We start from the raw sequence: 24,086 nt of genomic DNA, 5'->3' as shown, positions 1-24,086 counted from the left end.
TTCAACTACAAAGTTGCACCTTAAGAAACAAAAACAATCCCCCTCAAAAGTTGTAATCTTGATTGCTCAGTACAAAAAAAAAAAAAAAAAAAGCTTTGAATAGAAAAAGTTCATAATGGCAAAAAAATGTATCCTGCCATAAACAAGTTGGTATAGCACAGTACAGCGTAACATCAGCAGCTGATGAGTACAACAAGCATGATCTTTAGAAAAGGTTAAAAAAAGACAAACGCACCCCCAGTTCTTTCTTCATTCTTTTACAACTAGGGAAAAGGTAAGGCTGCAAAACATGATGGCAGTTTTCAGAGAGGAAAAAAAGCATGCACAGAAGCTAATGCCAATTATTAACATCTTGTAGAATGATGATTTTTGTTTTTTAAAATTTTTGTACAAAACTTCTTTTCAGTGCTCAAAAAAAGTAAAAGTTAAAAAGCCAGTGTGTTATGGAGTCTTAGAAATTCACATGATTAGAAAAATTCTGTGCTTCTGAGAAGGCTCTTCTGTGCTGGAGGCAAGGACCGAACTGGAGGATGCCGAGTCTCCACTGTTTGTATTACATGATTGCACAGCTTCGGTTGGCTGCCCTGGCATCTCCCTGCAGTGAGAGTATGGGGGAAACAAATTAACAGTTCTTTTAAAAGGTCGTCACCTAGAATTTCTTATGTAGTCAGAGTACAGAAGACTGAATGTGTGTTTTTACTTTTAATGAACTACCTAAACAATTATTGACAAACTGTGGTTATATTATGTCTCTTTAGAGCAGAGGTTCTCAACCCAGACAAATCTTCAGGATACTCACAATATAGGGTAGGCAAATATCTCTCATGAATATTCATTGTGGGTATCCTGAAAACCTGATCAGCAAGGTGTGTCCCAAGGACTGGGTTGAGAAGCCCTACTTTAGAGTAAATGTCGAGAAACAGCAGACAAGTGAACATCCTACTCATCCATAGCCCACCAAGTTTGAGGACTTGTCTCTCTCACACAATTTACAGAAGCCATTTACACACGTAAGAACCAAAAATTGTCCAGGCCTTACCCAGCTAAAGCAGTGGTTCCCAAACCTAGTCCTATAGGCACCCCAGCCAGTCAAGGTTTTCAGGATAACCACAATAAATATTCATGCCAGATATTTGCATACACTGCCTCCACTTCTTAGCCAGGATCAGGTGACCCTCAGGGGGAGGAATGCTGGCTTCGGCCTAACCCCTGGTAAGCCTTTTCTTGGTTGAGAGGTGCCCAGCTCTCCCACCGGTTGCCTTCTCAGGTGCCGTGGAGGACTTGCAGCTCATCTGCATATCCTCGGAGCCTTCGCCAGAGTGACTCCCAGGTCCGTTCCGATCCACTCGGGGCCTCTGCTCAAGGTGCCGCGCGAAAGCTTTCCTTCTAATAAGTTCTGGGAGAAGAGGATATTTCTCTGGTAAGTGAACAAATTTTGCTTGTGCTTTCGGAACTTGAAGATTGGGGTTTAAAGGAGGAACTGTAAGTTAGTGATAGGCTGATATCCTTAATACTTTAGCAAGTTTTAAATTACGGAAAAACTCAAAAAACACTAAGATGGAGTCAGCAGTCCAGCAGCGAGAGGGGTGCTATCCAGTCTTTTGCATTGAGTGTCACATGTATGATTATCTCCCAATTGGTGAGGTGTCATATGTGTGTGCCCGATGCAAAGAGCTCCTAGCTCTCAGAGAACGTGTCCGTTCCCTTAAGGCTAGAGTAGCAGACTTGATGGAGCTGAGGGAGACAGAGAGGTACATAGAGGAGACCTACAGGGATGTTGTAGAGAAGTTCCACCTCCAGTCAGGTAGCCCCTGTGCTACCTTGGAGGAGGGAGGTCTCCTAGAAGGAGAGCATCACCCTGGTGAAGTAGGAAGTACTCCTGTAGCCAGGACCTGCCCACCAGGGGATGTATTATCCTTTCGCACCGAGGATATATCTCCAAATGTTGCCCGGGAGGGAAAGGTTAGGACAGCTGTTGTACTTGGTGATTCGATCATTAGGCATATAGATAGCTGGGTGGCTGGTGGACGTGAGGATCGCCTGGTGACTTGCCTGCCTGGTGCGAAGGTGGCGGACCTCACGTGTCACCTAGATAGGATTCTAGATAGTGCTGGGGAGGAGTCCGCTGTCTTGGTACATGTGGGTACCAATGACATAGGAAAATGTGGGAGAGAGGTTCTGGAAGCAAAATTTAGGCTCTTAGGTAGAAAGCTGAAATCCAGATCCTCCAGGGTAGCATTTTCTGAAATGCTACCTGTGCCACGCGCAGGGCCCAAGAGACAGGCAGAGCTCCAGAGTCTCAATGCGTGGATGAGACGATGGTGCAGGGAGGAGGGCTTTAGATTTGTTAGGAACTGGGCAACATTCTGGGGAAGGGGGAGCCTATTCCGAAAGGATGGGCTCCATCTTAACCAGAGTGGGACCAGGCTGCTGGCATCGGCGTTTAAGAAGGAGATAGAGCAGCTTTTAAACTAGAAATGGGGGGAAGGCCGACAGTCGCTCAAAAGAGCATGGTTCGGGATAAGGTATCTTTCAAAGATATCACCATAACAGGGAAGATAGAGTATCCTGATAGTGAGGTTGCAAAAGAGATTGTAGTAGATCGGGTATCTTTAAATAACAATAAAAATCAGACAAAAGATTGCCAATTAATACTGTCAAGTACTAAGCATGATGTACTTAGGAACAACAAACATAGTTTGAAATGTCTATATGCGAATGCCAGGAGCCTAAGAAATAAGATGGGGGAGTTAGAATATATTGCACTAAATGAAAAATTAGATATAATAGGCATCTCTGAGACCTGGTGGAAGGAGGATAACCAGTGGGACACTGTCATACCGGGGTACAAATTATATCGTAGTGATAGGGTGAATCGGATTGGTGGAGGGGTAGCATTGTATATTAACGAGAGCCTTGAATCAAATAGATTGAAAATTCTGCAGGAAGCAAAACACTCCTTGGAATCACTGTGGATTGAAATTCCATGTGCAAAGGGGAAAAGGATAGTGATAGGAGTGTACTACCGTCCGCCTGGCCAGGACGAACAGACGGATGCGGAAATGTTAAAGGAAATCAGGGACGCAAACAAACTGGGCAACACAATAATAATGGGGGATTTCAATTACCCGCATATAGACTGGGTTAATGTAACATCTGTACACGCAAGGGACATAAGATTTCTTGATGAAATCAAGGACAGCTTCATGGAACAGCTAGTTCAGGAGCCGACAAGAGAAGGAAAAATACTAGACTTAGTCCTTAGTGGTGCTCATGATCTAGTGCAGGGGGTAACGATACGAGGGCCGCTTGATAACAGTGATCATAATATGATCGGTTTTGATATTGGCATTGAAGGAAGTGAAACTAGGAAATCAAGTACGCTAGCGTTTAACTATAGAAAAGGTGATTACGACAAAATGAGAAAAATGGTGAAAAAAAAGACTGAAAGGAGCAGCTCGCAGAGTAAAAAACTTGCATCAGGCGTGGATGCTGTTTAAAAACACCATCCTGGAGGTTCAGGACAAATATATTCCACGTATTAGAAAAAAGGGAAAAAGACTAAACGTCAGCCGGCGTGGCTAAACAGTAAGATAAAGGAAATCATTAGAGCCAAAAAACAATCCTTCAGAAAGTGGAGAAGAGAACCAACTGAAAGTAACAGGATAGATCATAAGGAATGCCAAGCCAAATGCAAAGCGGAGATAAGGAGGGCAAAAAAGGACTTTGAGAAGAAATTAGCGTTGGAAGCAAAAATACATAGTAAAAACTTTTTTAGATACATTAAAAGCAGGAAACCGGCCAAAGAGTCGGTTGGGCCGCTGGACGAAAATGGTGTTAAAGGGGCGATCAAGGAGGACAAAGCCGTAGCAGAGAAATTAAATGAATTCTTTGCTTCGGTCTTCACCGAGGAGGATTTGGGGGGGGACACCGGTGCCGGAAAGAATATTTGAAGCGGGGGAGTCGGAGAAACTAAACAAATTCTCTGTAACCTTGGAGGATGTAATGGGTCAGTTCAGCAAGCTGAAGAGTAGTAAATCACCGGGACCTGATGGTATTCATCCCAGAGTATTAATAGAACTAAAAAATGAACTTGCGGAGCTACTGTTAGAAATATGCAATCTGTCCCTAAAATCGAGTGTAATACCGGAAGACTGGAGGGTAGCCAATGTTACTCCGATTTTTAAGAAAGGTTCCAGAGGAGATCCGGGAAATTATAGACCGGTGAGTCTGACGTCGGTGCCGGGCAAGATGGTGGAGGCTATTATTAAGAATAAAATTGCAGAGCATATACAAAAACATGGACTGATGAGACAAAGTCAGCACGGATTTAGTGAAGGGAAGTCTTGCCTCACCAATCTAATGCATTTTTTTGAGGGGGTAAGCAAACATGTGGACAATGGGGAGCCGGTTGATATTGTATATCTGGATTTTCAGAAGGCGTTTGACAAAGTGCCGCACGAAAGACTCCTGAAGAAATTGCAGAGTCATGGAATCGGAGGTAGGGTATTATTATGGATTAAGAACTGGTTGAAAGATAGGAAGCAGAGAGTAGGATTGCGTGGCCAGTATTCTCAGTGGAGGAGGGTAGTTAGTGGGGTCCCGCAGGGGTCTGTGCTGGGTCCGTTGCTTTTTAATGTATTTATAAATGACCTAGAGATGGGAATAACTAGTGAGGTAATTAAATTCGCCGATGACACAAAATTATTCAGGGTCGTCAAGTCGCAGGAGGAATGTGAACGATTACAGGAGGACCTTGCGAGACTGGGAGAATGGGCGTGCAAGTGGCAGATGAAGTTCAATGTTGACAAGTGCAAAGTGATGCATGTGGGTAAGAGGAACCCGAATTATAGCTACGTCTTGCAAGGTTCCGCGTTAGGAGTTACGGATCAAGAAAGGGATCTGGGTGTCGTCGTCGATGATACGCTGAAACCTTCTGCTCAGTGTGCTGCTGCGGCTAGGAAAGCGAATAGAATGTTGGGTGTTATTAGGAAGGGTATGGAGTCCAAGTGTGCGGATGTTATAATGCCGTTGTATCGCTCCATGGTGCGACCGCACCTGGAGTATTGTGTTCAGTACTGGTCTCCGTATCTCAAAAAAGATATAGTAGAATTGGAAAAGGTACAGCGAAGGGCGACGAAAATGATAGTGGGGATGGGACGACTTTCCTATGAAGAGAGGCTGAGAAGGCTAGGGCTTTTCAGCTTGGAGAAGAGACGGCTGAGGGGAGATATGATAGAAGTGTATAAAATAATGAGTGGAATGGATCGGGTGGATGTGAAGCGACTGTTCACGCTATCCAAAAATACTAGGACTAGAGGGCATGAGTTGAAGCTACAGTGTGGTAAATTTAAAACGAATCGGAGAAAATGTTTCTTCACCCAACGTGTAATTAGACTCTGGAATTCATTGCCGGAGAACGTGGTACGGGCGGTTAGCTTGACGGAGTTTAAAAAGGGGTTAGATAGATTCCTAAAGGACAAGTCCATAGACCGCTATTAAATGGACTGGAAAAATTCCTCATTTTTAGGTATAACTTGTCTGGAATGTTTTTACGTTTGGGGAGCGTGCCAGGTGCCCTTGACCTGGATTGGCCACTGTCGGTGACAGGATGCTGGGCTAGATGGACCTTTGGTCTTTCCCAGTATGGCACTACTTATGTACTTATGTACTTATGTACTTATGTACTTATCTCTTATGAATATTCATTGTGGATATCCTGAAAACCTGAATGGGTGGGGAGGGGGGTGCCTGCAGGAACAGGTTTGGGAACCACTGAGCTTAAGTACAAGTGGAAAGCAAGGGGAATGTTTAAAGTACAAGAAAACATGCTTTAAAATGACAGAGTTGATATTCAGCTGACAGCGCTGAGGGTTTTGCCGACTGCCAGCATTATGACCAGAAATTGAATGCTAGGCCACGTCCAGGCACTGGCGTTGAATTTCTGGGTTTATGGAGCCCATTAAATCAGAGCTGGTTAACTACAATATTCAGCACTTTACTGCTCAAGAAAACTGCATAAATATGATTGTATAGATCAGTCCTATCTTTGTGGTTTGCCATAGCCTTTTAACGCTGAATATTGGCACTCAACCAGCCCAAGTGCTGACACCACCCCAAAGTAGCCTGTTTTGTGTTAACCAAGTGCCCCGAACAAGTTATTTAAGTTGCCAGGAGCCATTTCTGGCTGGTTAAATCGCTTTGAATATTGACCCCCGACATTTTTATTCAGTGTGTGGTTTTCAAGAGAAAAGGTTAATTTCTTATAAGTATTTTATCACAACAGCACACAAAATTAAAATCAATACATGGATTTGGACTTCAGATTTAATTTCTTGATTTTCTTCATGAGCTTCGATTTTCACAGTGCAGAAGGCAATTCCCTGCCCAAAGATTACTTATAAGGACTAGCATGCATTAATCACAGTGTGTGCTAATTGCAAATTAATGTACACTAATGCTGGTTAGTAAGAGCAGCTCTTTGTATCTTAGGCAAAGAGAGGAGTATGCTGTGCAGACCAAGCTTAGAACCTTAACCACCATTACAGTATAGACTAGATGGGCCATACTGATCTTTATCTACCATTCAACCATATAGAACCCAACCACCAGACACTGCTGAAATACTAGATGCCGATTCCTAAAGCAGTGAGCCAAACAAAAGCTCCTTGTCAAATTGCAGGCATCTACAATTAAATAGTGTGAAGCCCCACCCAGCGCATCCCAGGATGCACTGGGCAGGGCTGGGCACCGCCACTTTCCAGGCGGCACCGATGGAAGAGGAGGGAGGTGGGGAAGGGCCGCTAGACCACCAGGTGGGGGGGGGGGGGGGGGGGGAGAGATTAACCAGCAGCCCATTGGGCCACCAGGGACATCTGAGGACATCTGGAAGGGGGGTTAGGGGGGCTGGAGACCCACCAGATCTCCAGCCCCCCCTGAACCTGTGTCAGGGGGAAAGGGGGGGGGGGGTCAGGGTTCCTGCTAGCATGCTGGACAGGGCTCACCATTCCTCCCCAATGGTCTGCAAAACCCCAACGCCAGCTCCGAGCTGGTGTAGGGTTTGCTGCGGCCAGCGGGCAAATCTTTGGCATGCTATTCGCTGATCATTGGGGATGAATAGGTTTAGCATGAATTTGCATGCTACTTGTGTCAAGCCCTGTTTTGCATTCAAAGCCCATGAGCGCGTTGTTTCACGCACTTGGGGGCTCTGCTCATGTGGCAGTAGCAAACGCAGGCGCTAGTATGGTGCTAACAGCCTCTAGCGCCTAGGTTTTCTTCTGATCATCAGCCCACAGAGGTGGCCAGTTCAAATCCTGCTGCTGCTCCTTGTGATCTTGGACAAGTTACTTAACCTGCCATTGCCTCAGGTACAGATTGTGAGCCCTCCAGGGACAGGGAAATACCCAGTGTACCTGAATGTATCTCACCTTGAGCTACTGCTGAAAAGATGTGAGCAAAATTCAAAATTCAAAAAAATAAATGCAGAAGTTTAATGCCACAAAGTTTCCCAGTAACTAACATGAGACAGCATAAACTTGTTTTGCAAGAACATAAGTACAAAGTGTTGCCGTACTGGGACAGACCAAAGGTCCATCAAGCCCAGCATCCTGTTACCAACAGTGGCCAATCCAGGTCACAAATACCTGGCAAGATCCCAAAACAGTACAATACATTTTATGCTGCTTATTCTAGAAATAAGTAGTGGATTTTCTCCAAGTTCATTTTATGTTTAAATCATGTTTATTCGAACAAAACACACAATAACAGAACTACTCTTGATACAAAAAAGGAATTTTTTACATTTCTTCCCTCCCCCCTTCTATCCCCCCCTACTCCTCCCCTCATTCCCCCTCCCTTTTACTAACATCACATTATTCATATATTCAATAAATGGCTTCGTGCTGATGGAGTTAACGTATTCCAAAGAGGTGCCCACAGTGAAATTTTTCCCCCGCCTGTGATTCAAAGTCAACAATCCCCACCCTCTCTATCCGCATCATTAACAACATTTTCAACCGCCACTGTTGGAGGGTGGGAGCGTTAGAAGACAACCACTCCGTTAGGATAATCTGCTTGCCAACTATCACGGTTCTGGCTACGAATGCCGTAAAGCCCCTCGCCAAGGGCTGCTGCAGCTGGGGTTGGCCAAACAGTAGAGCCGGACCATAACGCCAATGTTGGTGCCAGATTGTGTTGACATAGTTTATAATGGCCTTCCAGAGTCCTTCTATGCTTTTGCATGTCCAAAACATGTGTCCTAAGGTGGCACCCTCTGTTCCACACTTCGGGCACTCCCCCCAGGAAGACAGACCCATATAAAACGCTCTTCTAGGGGGAATGTGCAGTCGAAAAACAAATTTATACTGTAATTCCCAATGTGCAGACTGGTATGTCACCCGTCTCCAAGTTCATTTTAATAATGTCTATGGACTTTTCCTTTAGGAAGCCATCCAAACCTTTTTTAAACCCCCACTAAGCTAACCACTTTTACTACATTCTCTGGCAACGAATTCCAGAGTTTAATTACATGTTGAGTGAAGAAATAAATTTACTAATTTCTAGCTTCACTGCATGCCCCCTAGTCCTAGTATTTTTGGAAAGAGTAAACAAGCTATTCACATCTACCCATTCCACTCCACTCATTTTATAGACCTCTATCATATCTCCCCTCAGCCGTCTTTTCTCCAAGCAGAAGAGCCCTAGCCGCTTTAGCCTTTCCTCATAGGGAAGTCATCTCATTCCCTTTATCATTTTCGTTGCCCTTCTCTGTACCTTTTCTAATTCCACTATATCATTTCTGAAATGCAGTGACCAGAATTGAACACAATATTCGAGGTGCATTCTTGTTTTCCACTCCTTTTCTTAGTGGCCGCAGCACACTGAGCAGAGGAATTCAACATATTAACGATGACGCCTAGATCCCTTTCTCTGTCGGTGACTCCTAATGTGGAACCTTGTATCACGTAACTATAACAAGGTTCCTCTTTCCCACATGCACTGCTTTGCACTTGCTCATGTTAAACATCATTTGCCATTTAGATGCCCAGTCTCATAAGGTCCTCTCGTAATTTTTCACAATCCTCTTGCAATTTAACAATTTTTAATAACTTTGTTTCAGCAAATTGAATTACCTCACTAGTTACTCCCATCTCTAGATCATTTATAAATATGTTAAAAAGCAGCGGTCCCAGCACAGACCCCTGGGAAACCCCACTATCTACCCTTCTCCATTAAGAATACTGACCATTTAACCTTACTCTCTGTTTTCTATTTTTTAAACAGTTTTTAATCCACAATAGGACACTACCTCTTATCCCATGACTTTCCAATTTCCTCTGGAGTCTTTCTTTTATGAGGTACTTTGTCAAATGCCTTTTGAAAATCCAGATATACAATATCAACCGGCTCACCTTTATCGACACCTTTATTCACCCCTTCAAAGAAATGTAATAGATTGGTGAGACAAGATTTCCCTTCACTAAATCCACATTGGCTTTGTCTCATTAATCCATGCTTTTGAATATGCTCAGTAATAGACTCTACTATTTTGCCCGGCACTGACATGAGGCTCACCGGTCTATAATTTCCCAGATCACCTCTGGAACTTTTTTTTTAAATTGGCATTACATTGGCCACCTTCCAATCTTCCAGAACCACACTTCATTTTAAACATAAATTACATATTACATATTACTAACAATAGTTCCACAAGTTCATTTTTCAATTTTATCAGTACTCGGGGATGAATACCATCTGGTCCAGGAGATTTGCTACACAGAATATATTTGGCCTGGGCTTCCAGGATGGTACTTTTGAACAGCATCCAAGCCTGATGTAAATTTTTTGACCTTCATAACTGCTCCTCTAAGTTTTTGGTTTTTTTCACCGTTCTTCTCATTTTATCATAGTCTCCTTTTTGAAAGTTAAACGCTAACATATTGGATTTCCTGTGAGTACTTACTCCAAAGCAGATAACAAATGTAATCATATTAAGATCACTGTTATCAAGCGGCCCCAGCACCATCACCTCCTTCACCAGATCATACAATCCACTAAGGACTAGGTCTAGAATTTTTCTCTCTTGTTGGATTCTGTACCAGCTGCTCCATAAAGCAGTCCTTGATTTTGTCAAGGAATTTTATCTCCCTAGCATGCCCTGTTATATTTACCCAGTCATTATCGGGGTAAAAGAAATCACCCATTATTATTGTGTTGCCCAGTTTGTTAGCCTCCCTAATTTCTAATAACATTTCTAGAGCTTTCTGTTCAGCTTGGCCAGGTGGACTGTAGTACACTCCTATCACTGTCCTTTTCCCCTTTACATATGGAATTTCAATCCATAGGTATTCCAAGATGTGTTCTGTTTCCTGCAGAATTTTCAAATCTATTTGATTCAAGGCCCTCCTTAACATACAAAGCTACCCCTCCACCAATTTGATCCACCTATCATTACAATATAATTTGTACCCTGGTATGACAGTGTCCCACTGATTATCCTCCTTCCACTAGGTCTCAGAGATGCCTATTATATCTAATGTTTCATTTATTGCAATATATTCTAACTCTCCCACCTTATTTTTTAGGTTTCTGGCATTTGCATATAGACACTTCAAACTATGTTTGTTGTTCCTATTTACATCTTGCTTATTAGTTGACACTGTTAATTTGCAATCTTTTGTCTGATTTTTACTTAAGGTCACCAACCAAACCACTAGCTACAACCATTGCCTTTAAATATTTGTCCATGACATCCTTTTCAAATTTGTACTTATTCTGCAACATTAATAGGAATATTCGTTAAAGCACAAGTAATAGTTTGCATAGGTAAATGAAAAAAATTTGGCTTTTTGGGTACTGTAACATAGGCCATGTCCTACTGACCATGTCGTATGGGTTCACCACACTCTCTTATAGTAATCCAGAATTTTTCTTACACTAACCATTTAAGGCCCTCTTATCAAGCCGCACTAGCGGCTGCCGGTGTAGTAATGCTGACAAAGCCCATTCACTGAATGGGCTCTGTCAGCATTGCCGCGCAGCTTAGGGCATGTGCAAAGTTATGAGTCATCATTCAGATTTATGGTCCCTTCAATTAACTTAAAGGCCCTTAACCTTAGGGTTTCCTTCAACTAAGAATTGAGCAGCAACTTCTATAATGAACATAACAGCTCAGTGGAAACGAGTGGCAGAGGTATTTCATGCCGGGCTTTTCATTGCTTCTCCATCAATACCCTCAGGACATGACTCTCCCTTGCTCGCCAGGTCCAGAGCATCTCTTACTACCAAGTGCAACAAGTATGTTGGGTATCACTCACCTATTTCAAAAAAAAAAAAAAAAAAAAAAGTTGTCCTGGAATATACTTGGTAACTGGAGGCTAAGAGATGTAATAGCCTCAAACCCCACATTTTCAATCATCTGCAGGAGCTGGTCATGCAAGTCAATTATTTTTACAATCTACCACATCACCCCCTTCAATGCTGCCTGCCACTAGCCCTGGGATAGCGATGCCAAACACCATCCTATCTCCTTTATTTGCAAGTACAGAATGGTGCACCTAGCCTGGTATCAAGCACCATCTCTTGAATCTAGCCCAAGTAGGTCTTTCTGTAAATTGTGCAGCATGCCACTGTTCAAAAGATGGCCCATTAGCTTTCTTCTAAGGGCCTTACAACAGTACATGCATTCTGAATTATGCTGATCCTCAAGCACTTTACAATACCTCTGCACCTCTGATGTTTTACAAGACTTCCTCTGAGCCTTTGAAGGTGGCTGCTGGAACTGTAGCTGAAGCTCAGGAAAAAAAGATGACGCATGGCCAAGGGCATTCTTCACGCTCTCCACCATCTGTTGTACCTGTAGTTTGTTCATACCCTGGCAGTATCACTTCCCATCTCCCCACATCAATTTAAGAATGTCTTCAGCTCCAAAATGTTCAGTATCTAATGATTCTGTAGAAAACCCTCACATAAAGGGTTCATGAGATTCTATAACTGCCAAAAACTTCTCGATAAGGCACCTGCTGCATTCGCAACAGATTTATCTATTGCTGGTCTGTTCACGGCATTCAGGACTCTACCTTCTTTTGCACCTGTGTGGAGATGAACAGACAACTAGAGCCCCAGCTGCTAGGTGCCACAGAGTTTTCCACTTTCCCCACTCTTGTTCAATATATACCTAAGTTCACTCACTACTTTTTTTTTTGGATGTGGGAATCACTGTCTTATCCTATGCTGATATATCCCAAATTGGAAACATTTCAAGACACTGACCTCTTCAAAATTTTATATTTCATCTCTAAATGGATATCTGATCATTTTTTTAAATTAATGAAGTAAAAGACAAAAATTCTATGGTTTGGAGATTTTGATAAAATCTTATGTAGAAACAGAGTGTTAACTACAGCAGAAAAAAATAATTGGTGACCATTCTAAAATATGGGGGGATTATTTTAAACTCAAAATTGACCTTTGAAAAGCAAATTAATGCACTTAGCAAGAAAATTTTTTTAAGCTTACACAAATCCATGCAATTAGATCCTCATTACATTTATGAAATTTTAGGATCTTTGTGCAAGCATTTGGGAAGCTCGCAAGGTGCCCTTGGCCTGGACTGGCCGCTGTTGTGGACAGGATGCTGGGCTCGATGGACCCTTGGTCTTTTCCCAGTGTGGCATTATGTACTTCTGCAGTTGGATTACTGCAACTCTTGCACTCTTTGTACTGCATTATTTCAGCTAAACTACAGAAATGGTTAGTTATTACAAAATACAGCTGTTAGGTTAATATTCAGTATAAGATGTTTTGCCCATATAACTTCTTTTATGATTAATCTTCATTGGCTTCCTATTCGACAGTGTGTCAGATTTAAAATAGTTTGCCTTGTTTTTAAATCACTTCACGGCCTGAATTTCAAGAATTTGGTTTACATACTCACACTTCTGTCTTCTGGGCGTAGTACTTGTTTTTCTTGCACTCTACAAATAGGCTATCCTACTTCTAAAAATATATGTTTAAAGTCTATCTATGCGAACTCATTCCCATTCCAAGGTGCAAAAATTTGGAATGCGCTTCTTCGGGAAATGAAATGTTGCCTTCTTATCTATCCTTCAGGAAAGCTTTGAAAATGTTCATGTTCAAACAATAATCCATAAGAGGCAAGTTGAAATCTACTGAACTGATTTAACCAGTTATAGGTCATTTTATGTTGAAATATATATTTTTAACGTGTATTTCCCTCAATTGAGGAGTTAATGTTCCTTTGTTAACTGCTACGAATCCTTTGGGAGAGCTGCATCATACGAAATCCTAATAGAATAGAACAGAGTAAATGGCTAGCACCTCTCTCTCTCTCTCTCTCTCTGATCTTGTCTGAATTCAGGGGAAAAAAGCGACACTTGCTCTTTTTTGTCCTTTTATCAGTGCTCATGACATTGGCCATGAGATTTGGGAGGAGAGAGGCAAGAAGTCAACATAAGTGCCTTGTGCATTTTCTCTTTTCTCTTTCCCCTAATATGGTCCTGGTTTGTCTGCCCCTTGCCCCTGTTGATGGGGTCTACCATTAAAAATGAATGGAAATAAAGAGGACTTGGTTCAAACCAAACCCTCATGCATCCAGTTTAAAAGATATATGAACCAAAAATGCCCTCATTCATCTGAAAATGAATGCACATCCCTAGTAAATTTAAGACAGACAGACATTGGACATCTGAACAGTCCATGACATTTACATCAACATCACACACTGTACAACAAATCCCTCTGCCAGACACTTAAAGTCATCCCTTGCCATAGTGTCAGTAAAGAACTCAAATTTCAACATAACTGAATACAACTTACTAGCCTGGCTTATAAGGCAACCCTAAAAGCAGGTGCTCCGTACTTAAACATGGATGAAACTCTTGTTTTGGAAACTGTGAACTTTGAGCTGCTCCTAAATTTTTGTCATGGGAAGTTATGTTTAACCATGGGTAAGACTCAACCATGGTGGGGTCTGAAGAAGTGCACTTGTGTCTTAATGTAAAAGGAGGGGGTAACTTGGGAGAGAGATTAAAAGAAAAATTATGTCAAAACATGAGACTGTTTGGAGTTATTTAACGCATGTTATAGTTCTGGAAGGTGTCTGTTGGAGTTGATGTTGAAGCAGTTGTATTGATGCTATAATCAAACAGAACTAAAATTAAGGATTTTCCTACTCAAAAATGTGCCTACTTTAAAACATGCATTTGTGCCTCCACATTTTCTACAGTGAAAATACCTTATAAACCTTTGTTGAAAACTGGGATTAGGGAAAAATTCAGTTTTACCTGCTGATTGTCTCCCTCTGTTGGTAGCATATTTGGGTATGAATGTAAAGGAAAGGAAAAGAACCAGTTTGCTAAATAAGGTCTGATACTAACATTGGCTGCCCTGCAGCCCCATAAGTCAATATAAAACTTCTCAATATCACTCTCTGGTACACTCTGCCTACAGGAAGAACTTTTACCAGTGTATCTTACATCTGGCTTGCTACTTACAAAACTAGAAACTGAACAAAACCAGCAGTATTAAGGAAAGTCTTATTGCAGTGATGCCACATGTGTTAGCAGGCAGTCCAGACTGGGGTACTGGGCTGATCCAGCAAGACTTAAAATTAGCAGGTTTTCCTTTTGTGGAATTCTACTGTTGGGGTTTTACTTTTTTGTATTGTACTGGTTATAAAACTTAAGACTAAAGATTTAAAAATAAAAAAAGAAAAGGAAAAACAAGTGATACAGTTTGTGGAATGAAGTGAATTAGTCCTGTCTAGATTTTTGAATGTAGTAGAAATTTATCTATACTCAAAAAGTTTGAGACTTGGTAGTCTTTCTGGGAAGATTATCTCAGAACCATTAAGAATACTGTTTGATCTAGGTGAACTTGAGATGACACCACCTTTGTACAGAGGATGTGGCATTTGAATTAAAGCTCCTCTGTCATTTTTCAGAAAAGGTTATAGGATTCCCAAGCTTTAATCCCCTGCTTAATTCAAATAGGGCAAAAATATCAAGGGGTCAACTGCATTTGGACTAGATCCAGTCTCCACTCACAGGAAATCATATTGATATAGGAGTCAAATTCAGGAGAGAATGGAAGAGCAACAAGAAGAAAATGGAGAAGGGCATCCAACTGAGGAAATCAACCCTATGCCACATGCAGCAGAAGGTATATCAGTAATTTCAAATACCCCAATGGCGCTAAAACACCCACTGTTCCTTCTGCATCAAGGCTTGAGAAGTTTGGGAAGTCTTCTAGCTAAATTGCTGCTTCCACAACTAGTCACGCAGATCCAAAAGCACTAGTTGGGGGCAACACAAGTACACAGTGCTAACTAAACCACCCCATCCACCATCACACACTTCTAGAGAGCAAACAGGTGGGAAGGGCAACTGTGGGGACTGCAAACACACTAAGGCCCTACACTACCTGCTTCCTTATGTGATCCCAGAAGAGGAACTGAAAAGGAGGATTAACAGGAGAAGAGAAATGAAGTCCCTGAATACTAGGATATGAAGAACCGCTTCCCCCTCCCCCCTCAAACACACACACACTTTCTTTTCCACTTTGAGAACTATGTATATATGCAGGATGCATAACTATAATATATTTGAAGCGCACAATTTGCGATAGCGCTGATAAGGAAGGCTAAGAGGGACTTTGAAAAAAAAGATTGTGTTGGAGGCAAAAACACATAGTAAAAAAAATTTTTTTAGGTATATTAAAAGCAGGAAGCCGGCAAAAGAATCGGTTGGACCGCTAGATGACCGAGGAGTAAAAGGGGCAATCAAGGAAGACAAAGCCATAGCGGAGATATTAAATGAATTCTTTGCTTCGGTCTTCACCGAGGAAGATTTGGGTGGGCTACCAGTGCTGGAAATGGTATTCAAAGCTGATGAGTCGGTAAAACAATGAATTCTCTATAAACCTGGACGATGTAATGGGGCAGTTCTACAAACTGAAGAGTAGCAAATCTCCTGGACCAGATGGTATTCATCGCAGAGTACTGATAGAATTGAAAAATGAGCTTGCAGAGCTATTGTTAGTAATATGTAATTTATCCTTAAAATCAAGCGTGGTACTGGAAGATTGGAGGGTGGCTAATGTAACGCCGATTTTTAGAAAAGGTTCCAGAGGCGATCCAGGAAATTATAGAATGGCGAGTCTGATGCCGGTGCCGGGCAAAATGGTAGAGACTATTAAGAACAAAATTACAGAGCATATTCAAAAGCATGGATTAATGAGACAAAGTCAACATGGATTTAGTGAAGGGGAATCTTGCCTCATCAATCTACTACATTTCTTTGAAGGGGTGAACAAACATGTGGATAAAGGTGAGCCAGTTGATATTGTGTATCTGGATTTTCAGAAGGCATTTGACAAAGTACCTCATGAAAGACGCCAGAGGAAATTGGAGAGTCATGGGATAAGGATGTAGTGTTCTATTGTGGATTAAAAACTGGTTAAAAGATAGAAAACAGAGAGTAGGGTTAAATGGTCAGTATACTCAATGGAGAAGGGTAATTGGTGGGGTTCCCCAGGGGTCTGTGCTGGGACTGCTGCTTTTATCATATTTATAAATGGCCTAGAGATGGGAGTAACTAGTGAGGTAATTAAATTTGCTGATGACACAAAGTTATTCAAAGTCCTTAAATCGCGGGAGGATTGTGAAAAATTACAAGAGCACCTTACGAGACTGGGCGTCTAAATGGCAGATGACATTTTTTAAAGTTATTTTTATTGAAATTTTTATAATACAAACCATATCTATAACTTTTCATACATCATTCAAATGCATAGCTTAACATTGTTTTGATAGCTCAGTCATATATCCCCCCACCCACCCTCTCCCACCCCCCCATCCCTCTAGCACTATGGTGATGATATTAGTCCTTCTCTTACAAGTTCATATGGTTGCCACACTTTCTGAAAGATCGTGACCTGTCCCCTTCTCATGGCCGTTAGTTTTGACATCTGATAAATAAAGTCCACTTTACGACCTACCATCTGAAGTGCTGGTGTTTCTTTCTGCTTCCACACCTGGGCCAGTGCAATTTTTGCTGCCACAAAGCATTGGATAGCCAATTTGTGCAAGTGTGCCTGCATTTTCGGGGGTCTGAGATGAAGCAGGTAGTGTTCTGCCCAGCCTGGGTACTCCACCTTAATTATCGTGTAGACTATTAGTACTACCTGGGCCCAATACTCTTGAACCTTTGGACAGTCCCATCAGACGTGCATAAATGTGGCAGATGACATTTAATGTGAGCAAGTGCAAAGTAATGCATGTGGGAAAGAGGAACCCGAACTCTAGCTACGTCATGCAAGGTTCCACGTTAGGAGTCACGGACCAAGAAAGGGATCTAGGTGTCGTCGTCGATGATACGTTGAAACCTTCTGCGGCTAAGAAATGTATTATTAGGAAAGGAATGGAAAACAAAAATGAGGATGTTATAATGCCTTTGTATCACTCCATGATGCGACCACACCTTGAATATTGTGTTCAATTCTGGTTGCCCCATCTCAAAAAAGATATAGTGGAATTAGAAAAGGTGCAGAGAAGGGCAACGAAAATGATAAAGGGGATGGAACGAATTCCCTACGAAAAAAGGCTAAAGCGGCTAGGGCTCTTCAGCTTGGAGAAAAGGTGGCTGAGGGGAGATATGATAGAGGTCTATAAAATAATGAGCGGAGTTGGAACGGGTAGATGTGAAGCGTCTATTTACGCTTTCCAAAAATACTAGGACTAGGGGGGCATGCGATGAAGCTACAATGTAGTAAATTTAAAACGAATCGGAGAAAAGTTTTCTTCACTCAACGTGTAATTAAACTCTGGAATTCGTTGCCAGAGAATGTGGTAAAGGCGGTTAGCTTAGCGGAGTTTAAAAAAGGTTTGGACGGCTTCCTAAAGGAAAAATCCATAGACCATTATTAAATGGACTTGGGGAAATCCACTATTTTTGGGAAAAGCAGTATAAAATGTTTTGTACTTTTTTGGGATCTTGCCAGGTATTTGTAACCTGGATTGGCCACTGTTGGAAACAGGATGCTGGGCTTGATGGACCTTTGGTCTTTCCCAGTATGGCAATACTTATGTACTTATGATATATTACCAGTGCTGAACAGTGTCTCAAGTTATATAGAACCTTTTACCCAAACTGTACCCCACACTTCAAAAACATGCATACTGCCACCTCTGGAAACCATCACACAAATCAGGTACCAGAACTGCTGATCAGTTTTTTTTTTGTTTGCTTTTTAAAACATTTTATTTATTTTAAATACTTATAACCCACACAATCCAAATTGTGCTCTGTGGCTTACAACTTAAAACATACACAGCAGTGGCATAGCTAGAGGGACTGGGCGACCCCTCCCCCCCCCCACCAAAATTTGATCAGAGACCCCTGGTTCAGCTGGCAGGGGTGCCCAACCCCCGCCAGCTGAAGCCTGTCCCCAGCACTGTTCTCTGCGTCTTCTCATATCATGTGCATGCTTGGTTTTAGTGAAACATGCGCAATACCTCGAGCACACTCAGTTTCACTAAAACCAAGTACGCCTGCGAAGTGAGAGGAAGCAGAGCAGACAATGCGCAGAGAACTGCGCTAGAAGACCAGCTGGCAGGGGTTGGGGACCCCCACTAGCCAAGGTATGTGGGGTTTCGGCAGGGAGATGGCCCAAATTGTCCCCCCCCCCCCCCCCCCCACTTTGGGCTCCGGACCTCCCAAATGGTGTCTGGCTACGCCCATGATACAGTGGTTAAAAAAAAAAAAAAAAACATTAATATGTAAAAAAAGGGTCAGTATATTAATATTAATATCAAATTCAGTTGGGTCCAAAAGGCACAGGGTGATAAGCTAGCTTGGCTTGTCTGAGGCTGTAAAAGACAAGTCATGGGCAGACAGGTCTGAACAACTCTCCTGATTTACAGCTCCCCTCACTAACTGAGCTCGCACCCTATCTCTGTTTGAAGATTGTTGAGGACAGTGATACATTTGAGTAATTCTCTTAATTCCCATAGTTTCATTTGAGTCAAGGTGCCCCAGTTTACAAGAAAAGTAAAAAACAGTGTGGATGCCTATTACAGTGAAGACATGATATTCCTGAAGGAAAGCTTTATCTCAAGAAAATAGATCCTCCACTGACTTTCATCAAACAGGAGCAACACACGGAATCTATGATTCTACCGTTGTCACTTTTCCATCAGCTCCTCTGAACAAAGTAGATCAGGTTTGCTTGCATGTATAAATTATGCATGAAATGGCCTCACCTCAAGCTGCTTTTTCCATTACAGTAATCTAGATTGTCTAGTTTTTTTGGTTTTTTTTTTAATTATGGTCCTATCAGTGCTCTCTCACTATACTGCCATGCACTAGGAGAAACTGTCAATGAAATGGAAATAATTCCTGAACATTTAACACCTAAAGCAGTGGTTTCCAGACCTGGTCCTGGAGGCACCCCAGTCAGTCAGATTTTCAGAATAAAATTGGATTCTTACAACAAATAACTGTCTTATGAATTATTCTTTGTTATGTATCCTATACTGTTTATTGTAAGCCACATTGAACTCAAACTTGTTTGGGATAATGTGGGATATAAAGGTCAAAAATAAATAAATAAATAAATAAATAAATAAATAAATAAATAAATAAAATAAATAAATAAATAACCACAATGAATATAACATGAGAGATCTGCATGCACTGCCTCCACTGAATGCAAATCTCTCTCAAATATTCATTGTGGATATCCTGAAAACCTGACTGGCTGGGGTGCCTCCAGGACCAGGTTTGAGGACCACTGCCCTAAAGCTGGGCTCCTAGAGAAATATATTGTTACTAGTAAGCTGAGAATATTTATCAGCCCTCCCAATGTCTGGATGAAAGTTTCCCATCTACTGTCACTCAAAAGCTGCAAAATTTGACCAAGGTCACAGAAGGCCTAAGGAGGTCACAAAATTGCAGCCGACAACACATAGTTTAAAAAGGGACTCCTCCAACACTGAAAACCTGCCTTTAGTAATCTATAGATGGGGAAGTGGAAGAGAAAACTAATTGATGCAGACTCATATGCATCTCAGCAGTGCATTAAGAAATAAAATACGTAATTGTGTTTAAAAAAAAAAACAACAGATCTATGCCAGATGCTGCCTAAAAGATGTGTTTTATCTACAAAAATGCCTTCACTCTGAGGCAGAGAATCCTGCATCATCACTGGCTGACGGGCAACGAAAATGATAAAGGGGATGGGACGACTTCCCTATGAGGAAAGGCTAAAGCGGCTAGGGCTCTTCAGCTTGGAGAAAAGGCGGCTGAGGGGAGATATGATAAAGAGGTCTATAAAATAATGAGTGGAGTTGAACGGGTAGATGTGAAGCGTCTGTTTACGCTTTCCAAAAATACTAGGAGGCATGCGATGATGCTACAACGTAGTAAATTTAAAACAACTCAGAAAATGTTTCTTCACTCAACGTGTAATTAAACTCTGGAATTCGTTGCCAGAGAATGTGGTAAAGGCGGTTAGCTTAGCGGAGTTTAAAAAAAGGTTTGGATGGTTTGGGGGCAAAATCCACTATTTCTGGGATAAGCAGTATAAAATGTTTTGTACTTTTTGGGGATCTTGCCAGGTATTTGTAACCTGGATTGGCCACTGTTGGAAACAGGATGCTGGGCTTGATGGACCTTTTGGTCTTTCCCAGTATGGCAATACTTATGTACTTACCGTATTTTTCGGACTATAAGACGCACCGGACCATAAGACGCACCTAGGTTTTAGAGGAGGGAAAGAGGAAAAAAAAAATTTTCCTCTTTCCCTCCTCTAAAACCTAGGTGCTCTGCTCCGGTGCGTCTTGTCCGGGTTTCGGACCTCCGTTCCAGTACTTACATGATTCCATGTGCCCTGGTGGTCTAGTGACGTCGGGGCAGGAAAGAGCCCCCTCTTTCCTGCCCATCGCGCTGCTCTCCGTGCTTCTCAATGCTTTCTGATGGTCTCGGCGATATTCAAAATGGCTGCCAAGATTCTCGGCGGCCATTTTGAATCTCGCCGAGACCGTCAGAAAGCATTGAGGAGCACGGAGAGCAGCGCGATGGGCAGGAAAGAGGGGGCTCTTTCCTGCCCCGACGTCACTAGACCACCAGGGCACATGGAATCATGTAAGTACTGGAACGGAGGTCCGAAAACGCTACCTTCGGACTATAAGACGCACCCCCCATTTTCCTCCCAAATTTTGGGGGAAAAAAGTGTGTCTTATAGTCCGAAAAATACGGTATGTAGGAAGGACAATTTACAGATATGTACAAAGTAAAAAGTGTATATGTAATCTAGAAACATGCAAGCCATGCTAGACTTCATTGAACAGGACACCATACTACCGGCTGATAGCGAAAGTGCTCCTCAATAGATTCTGCTGGTTCCTCTTCCTCAGCCTCCTCCTCAGGAAGGGTTGTTTGAAAGACAGTGGTTCTCTGAGCAACTTCCTGAAACAGACAGATCACCTCCAGTAACGTATCAGTTGTTTTCACGTTAGTTCTCCTAAGTCTGGAGAATTAAGAAACTATACATATACACACACAACACATACACACCCCAGACCAAACCCAAATTTACACATCCTTACCTCTCCCTGAGAGTTTTTCAGTGTAACTCTCACATCCTCACCAGTGCCCCAGGAGTTCTGGTTTTTCCAGATGAGGTCAGAGGGGGGACTGGCGGTCACTCCAGCATTAGCAGCCCAGATCTGGTTTAGAAAAAGAATGAGATACGAATTATAAAATTACGGTTGTAGGAAAGCTTAACTATGAACTGACTTCTTGCCATCTAAACATATCCCTATCTAGGAAGGAGGAAAGAAGCCACAAGGGAACATTAGCATCACAGCACAGCACAGAGCAGAGCAGCAGTAATCATTGGGTCAGCTTCTGAATTCTCAAGCTCTCTCTCAACTTTATTTTACAAATGAAGAAATAGTTCAACAGTTAATATAGCTGAATGGCAAAAAGGAGAAAAAGCATGGAGAAAAAAGCAAAGTGAGAAGGGGCGCCAAATGGAAAGAGATTGCCTTTCCCTCCATTTCTCTGCTGCCAGCTGCTCCTTCACCCACAACCTTTCAATTCCTACCATCAAGGAACAGCTGGAGCTGCCTACCTTTACAAAAACAGACCAACATCTGTCTTGCTGGCACTAACAGCGTGAACCAGAGAAATTGATACTTTTTTTTCTTTTATGAAATTATTCCAGTATTACACAGTGCAAATAACATACTTGTATCGCAATTAGGGTAGTTATAATGAAAACAATGCTGAAAGGGGGGAGGGGAACAAGAATTATGTTAACTACCCTCTATCAAACCCCATAAATAGCATGGAAAGATACCAGAAATTGGAAGATTTTTATATACAAATAAGGAAACACACATCTCAGAATTATATAAACCCAAGAGTTGCTATTCAGGTTGTACTGTGCATCTCTGAACTAAACCACACTTGGAACAGCTCAGGACAGATATACAGTAGGGGAGCTACCATCTAGACAATAAATCAAAGTTTGTCAAGGAAATCACATTTAGGATCTCTCATACTGTTTAATTTAATCAAGCATTAACAAGAAAAAAAATTCTCCATCCCCCTCCCCACCCAAGGCAGCAATTTGAAAGCACAAAACCAGAAAATTGGTGATGCCTGTTTTGAGTCTCCCTACTGAAATCAGGAAAAAGAATCATAGCTTCTGACCCATAAACAAAACATTATGGGTAAGAAATTAAGTCTCAAAATATTGTTAATATATTTATAAATGATTTAGAGATGGGAGTAACTAGCGAGGTAATTAAATTTGCTGATGACACAAAGTTATTCAAAGTTGTTAAATCGCGACAGGATTGTGAAAAATTACAAGAGGACCTTACGAAACTGGGAGACTGGGCGGCTAAATGGCAGATGACGTTTAATGTGAGCAAGTGCAAGGTGATGCATGTGGGAAAAAAGAACCCGAATTATAGCTACGTCATGCAAGGTTCCACGTTAGGAGTTACGGACCAAGAAAGGGATCTGGGTGTCGTCGTCGATAACCTTCTGCTCAGTGTGCTGCTGCGGCTAGGAAAGCGAATAGAATGTTGGGTATTATTAGGAAAGGTATGGAAAACAGGTGTGAGGATGTTATAATGCCATTGTATCGCTCCATGGTGCGACCGCACCTTGAGTATTGTGTTCAATTCTGGTCGCCGCATCTCAAGAAAGATATAGTAGAATTGGAAAAGGTGCAGAGAAGGGAGACTAAAATGATAGCGGGGATGGGACGACTTCCCTATGAAGAAAGATTAAGGAGGCTAGGGCTATTCAGCTTGGAGAAGAGACGGCTGAGGGGAGACATGATAGAGGTATATAAAATAATGAGTGGAGTAGAACAGGTGGATGTGAAGCGTCTGTTCACGCTTTCCAAAAATACTAGGACTAGGGGGCATGCGATGAAACTACAGTGTAGTAAATTTAAAACAAATCGGAGAAAATTTTTCTTCACCCAACGTATAATTAAACTCTGGAATTCGTTGCCGGAGAAAGTGGTAAAGGCGGTTAGCTTAGCAGAGTTTAAAAAGGGGTTGGACGGTTACCTAAAGGACAAGTCCATAAACCGCTACTAAATGGACTTGGGAAAAATCCACAATTCCAGGAATAACATGTATAGAATGTTTGTACGTTTGGGAAGCTTGCCAGGTGCCCTTGGCCCGGATTGGCCGCTGTCGTGGACAGGATGCTGGGCTCGATGGACCCTTGGTCTTTTCCCAGTATGGCATTACTTATGTTTTGTCCAATTGAAAAAAAAACAAACAATAAAAAGGAAACTAGTGGGGTAGACCCCAATATTTCAGCTGAGCCAATTCCTTCTATGGCAGCTACGTCATAAAAACTATCAGCTGAGACCTATGAAATGTCAGCTAAACTTCCCTCTTTTCAGAGCGTCTTAGATGCAAACAAAACAGGATTATTGGGGGAGGGGAGGGCATCACCTCAAGAGTATTTTGGGGGGCCTAACCTAGGTATTTCTTAAACATCTCTCTTGAATTAGTCACTAGGGTACAGGTTCAA

The 24,086-nt window shown here is 42.0% G+C and overlaps 1 protein-coding gene across 1 annotated transcript in view; it reads right to left on the bottom strand.

The window, feature by feature from the left end:
* Nucleotides 1–372: 372 nt before the first annotated feature.
* Nucleotides 373–24,086, bottom strand: part of LMNB1 (lamin B1) — a 97,203-nt gene continuing 73,489 nt past the window's right edge. The window contains exons 9-11 of the mRNA XM_030193570.1: nucleotides 21,626–21,745; nucleotides 21,381–21,485; nucleotides 373–595 (exon numbers count right to left, since the gene is read on the bottom strand). Of these exons, the coding sequence (XP_030049430.1) occupies nucleotides 554–595; nucleotides 21,381–21,485; nucleotides 21,626–21,745 (267 nt within the window). The 3' untranslated portion in view covers nucleotides 373–553. The remainder of the gene's footprint in view (nucleotides 596–21,380; nucleotides 21,486–21,625; nucleotides 21,746–24,086) is intronic.

The sequence above is a fragment of the Microcaecilia unicolor genome, chromosome 2, assembly GCF_901765095.1.
Source record: "Microcaecilia unicolor chromosome 2, aMicUni1.1, whole genome shotgun sequence".
Lineage (NCBI taxonomy): Eukaryota > Metazoa > Chordata > Amphibia > Gymnophiona > Siphonopidae > Microcaecilia > Microcaecilia unicolor.
This window is presented reverse-complemented; position numbering and strand designations above follow the sequence as displayed.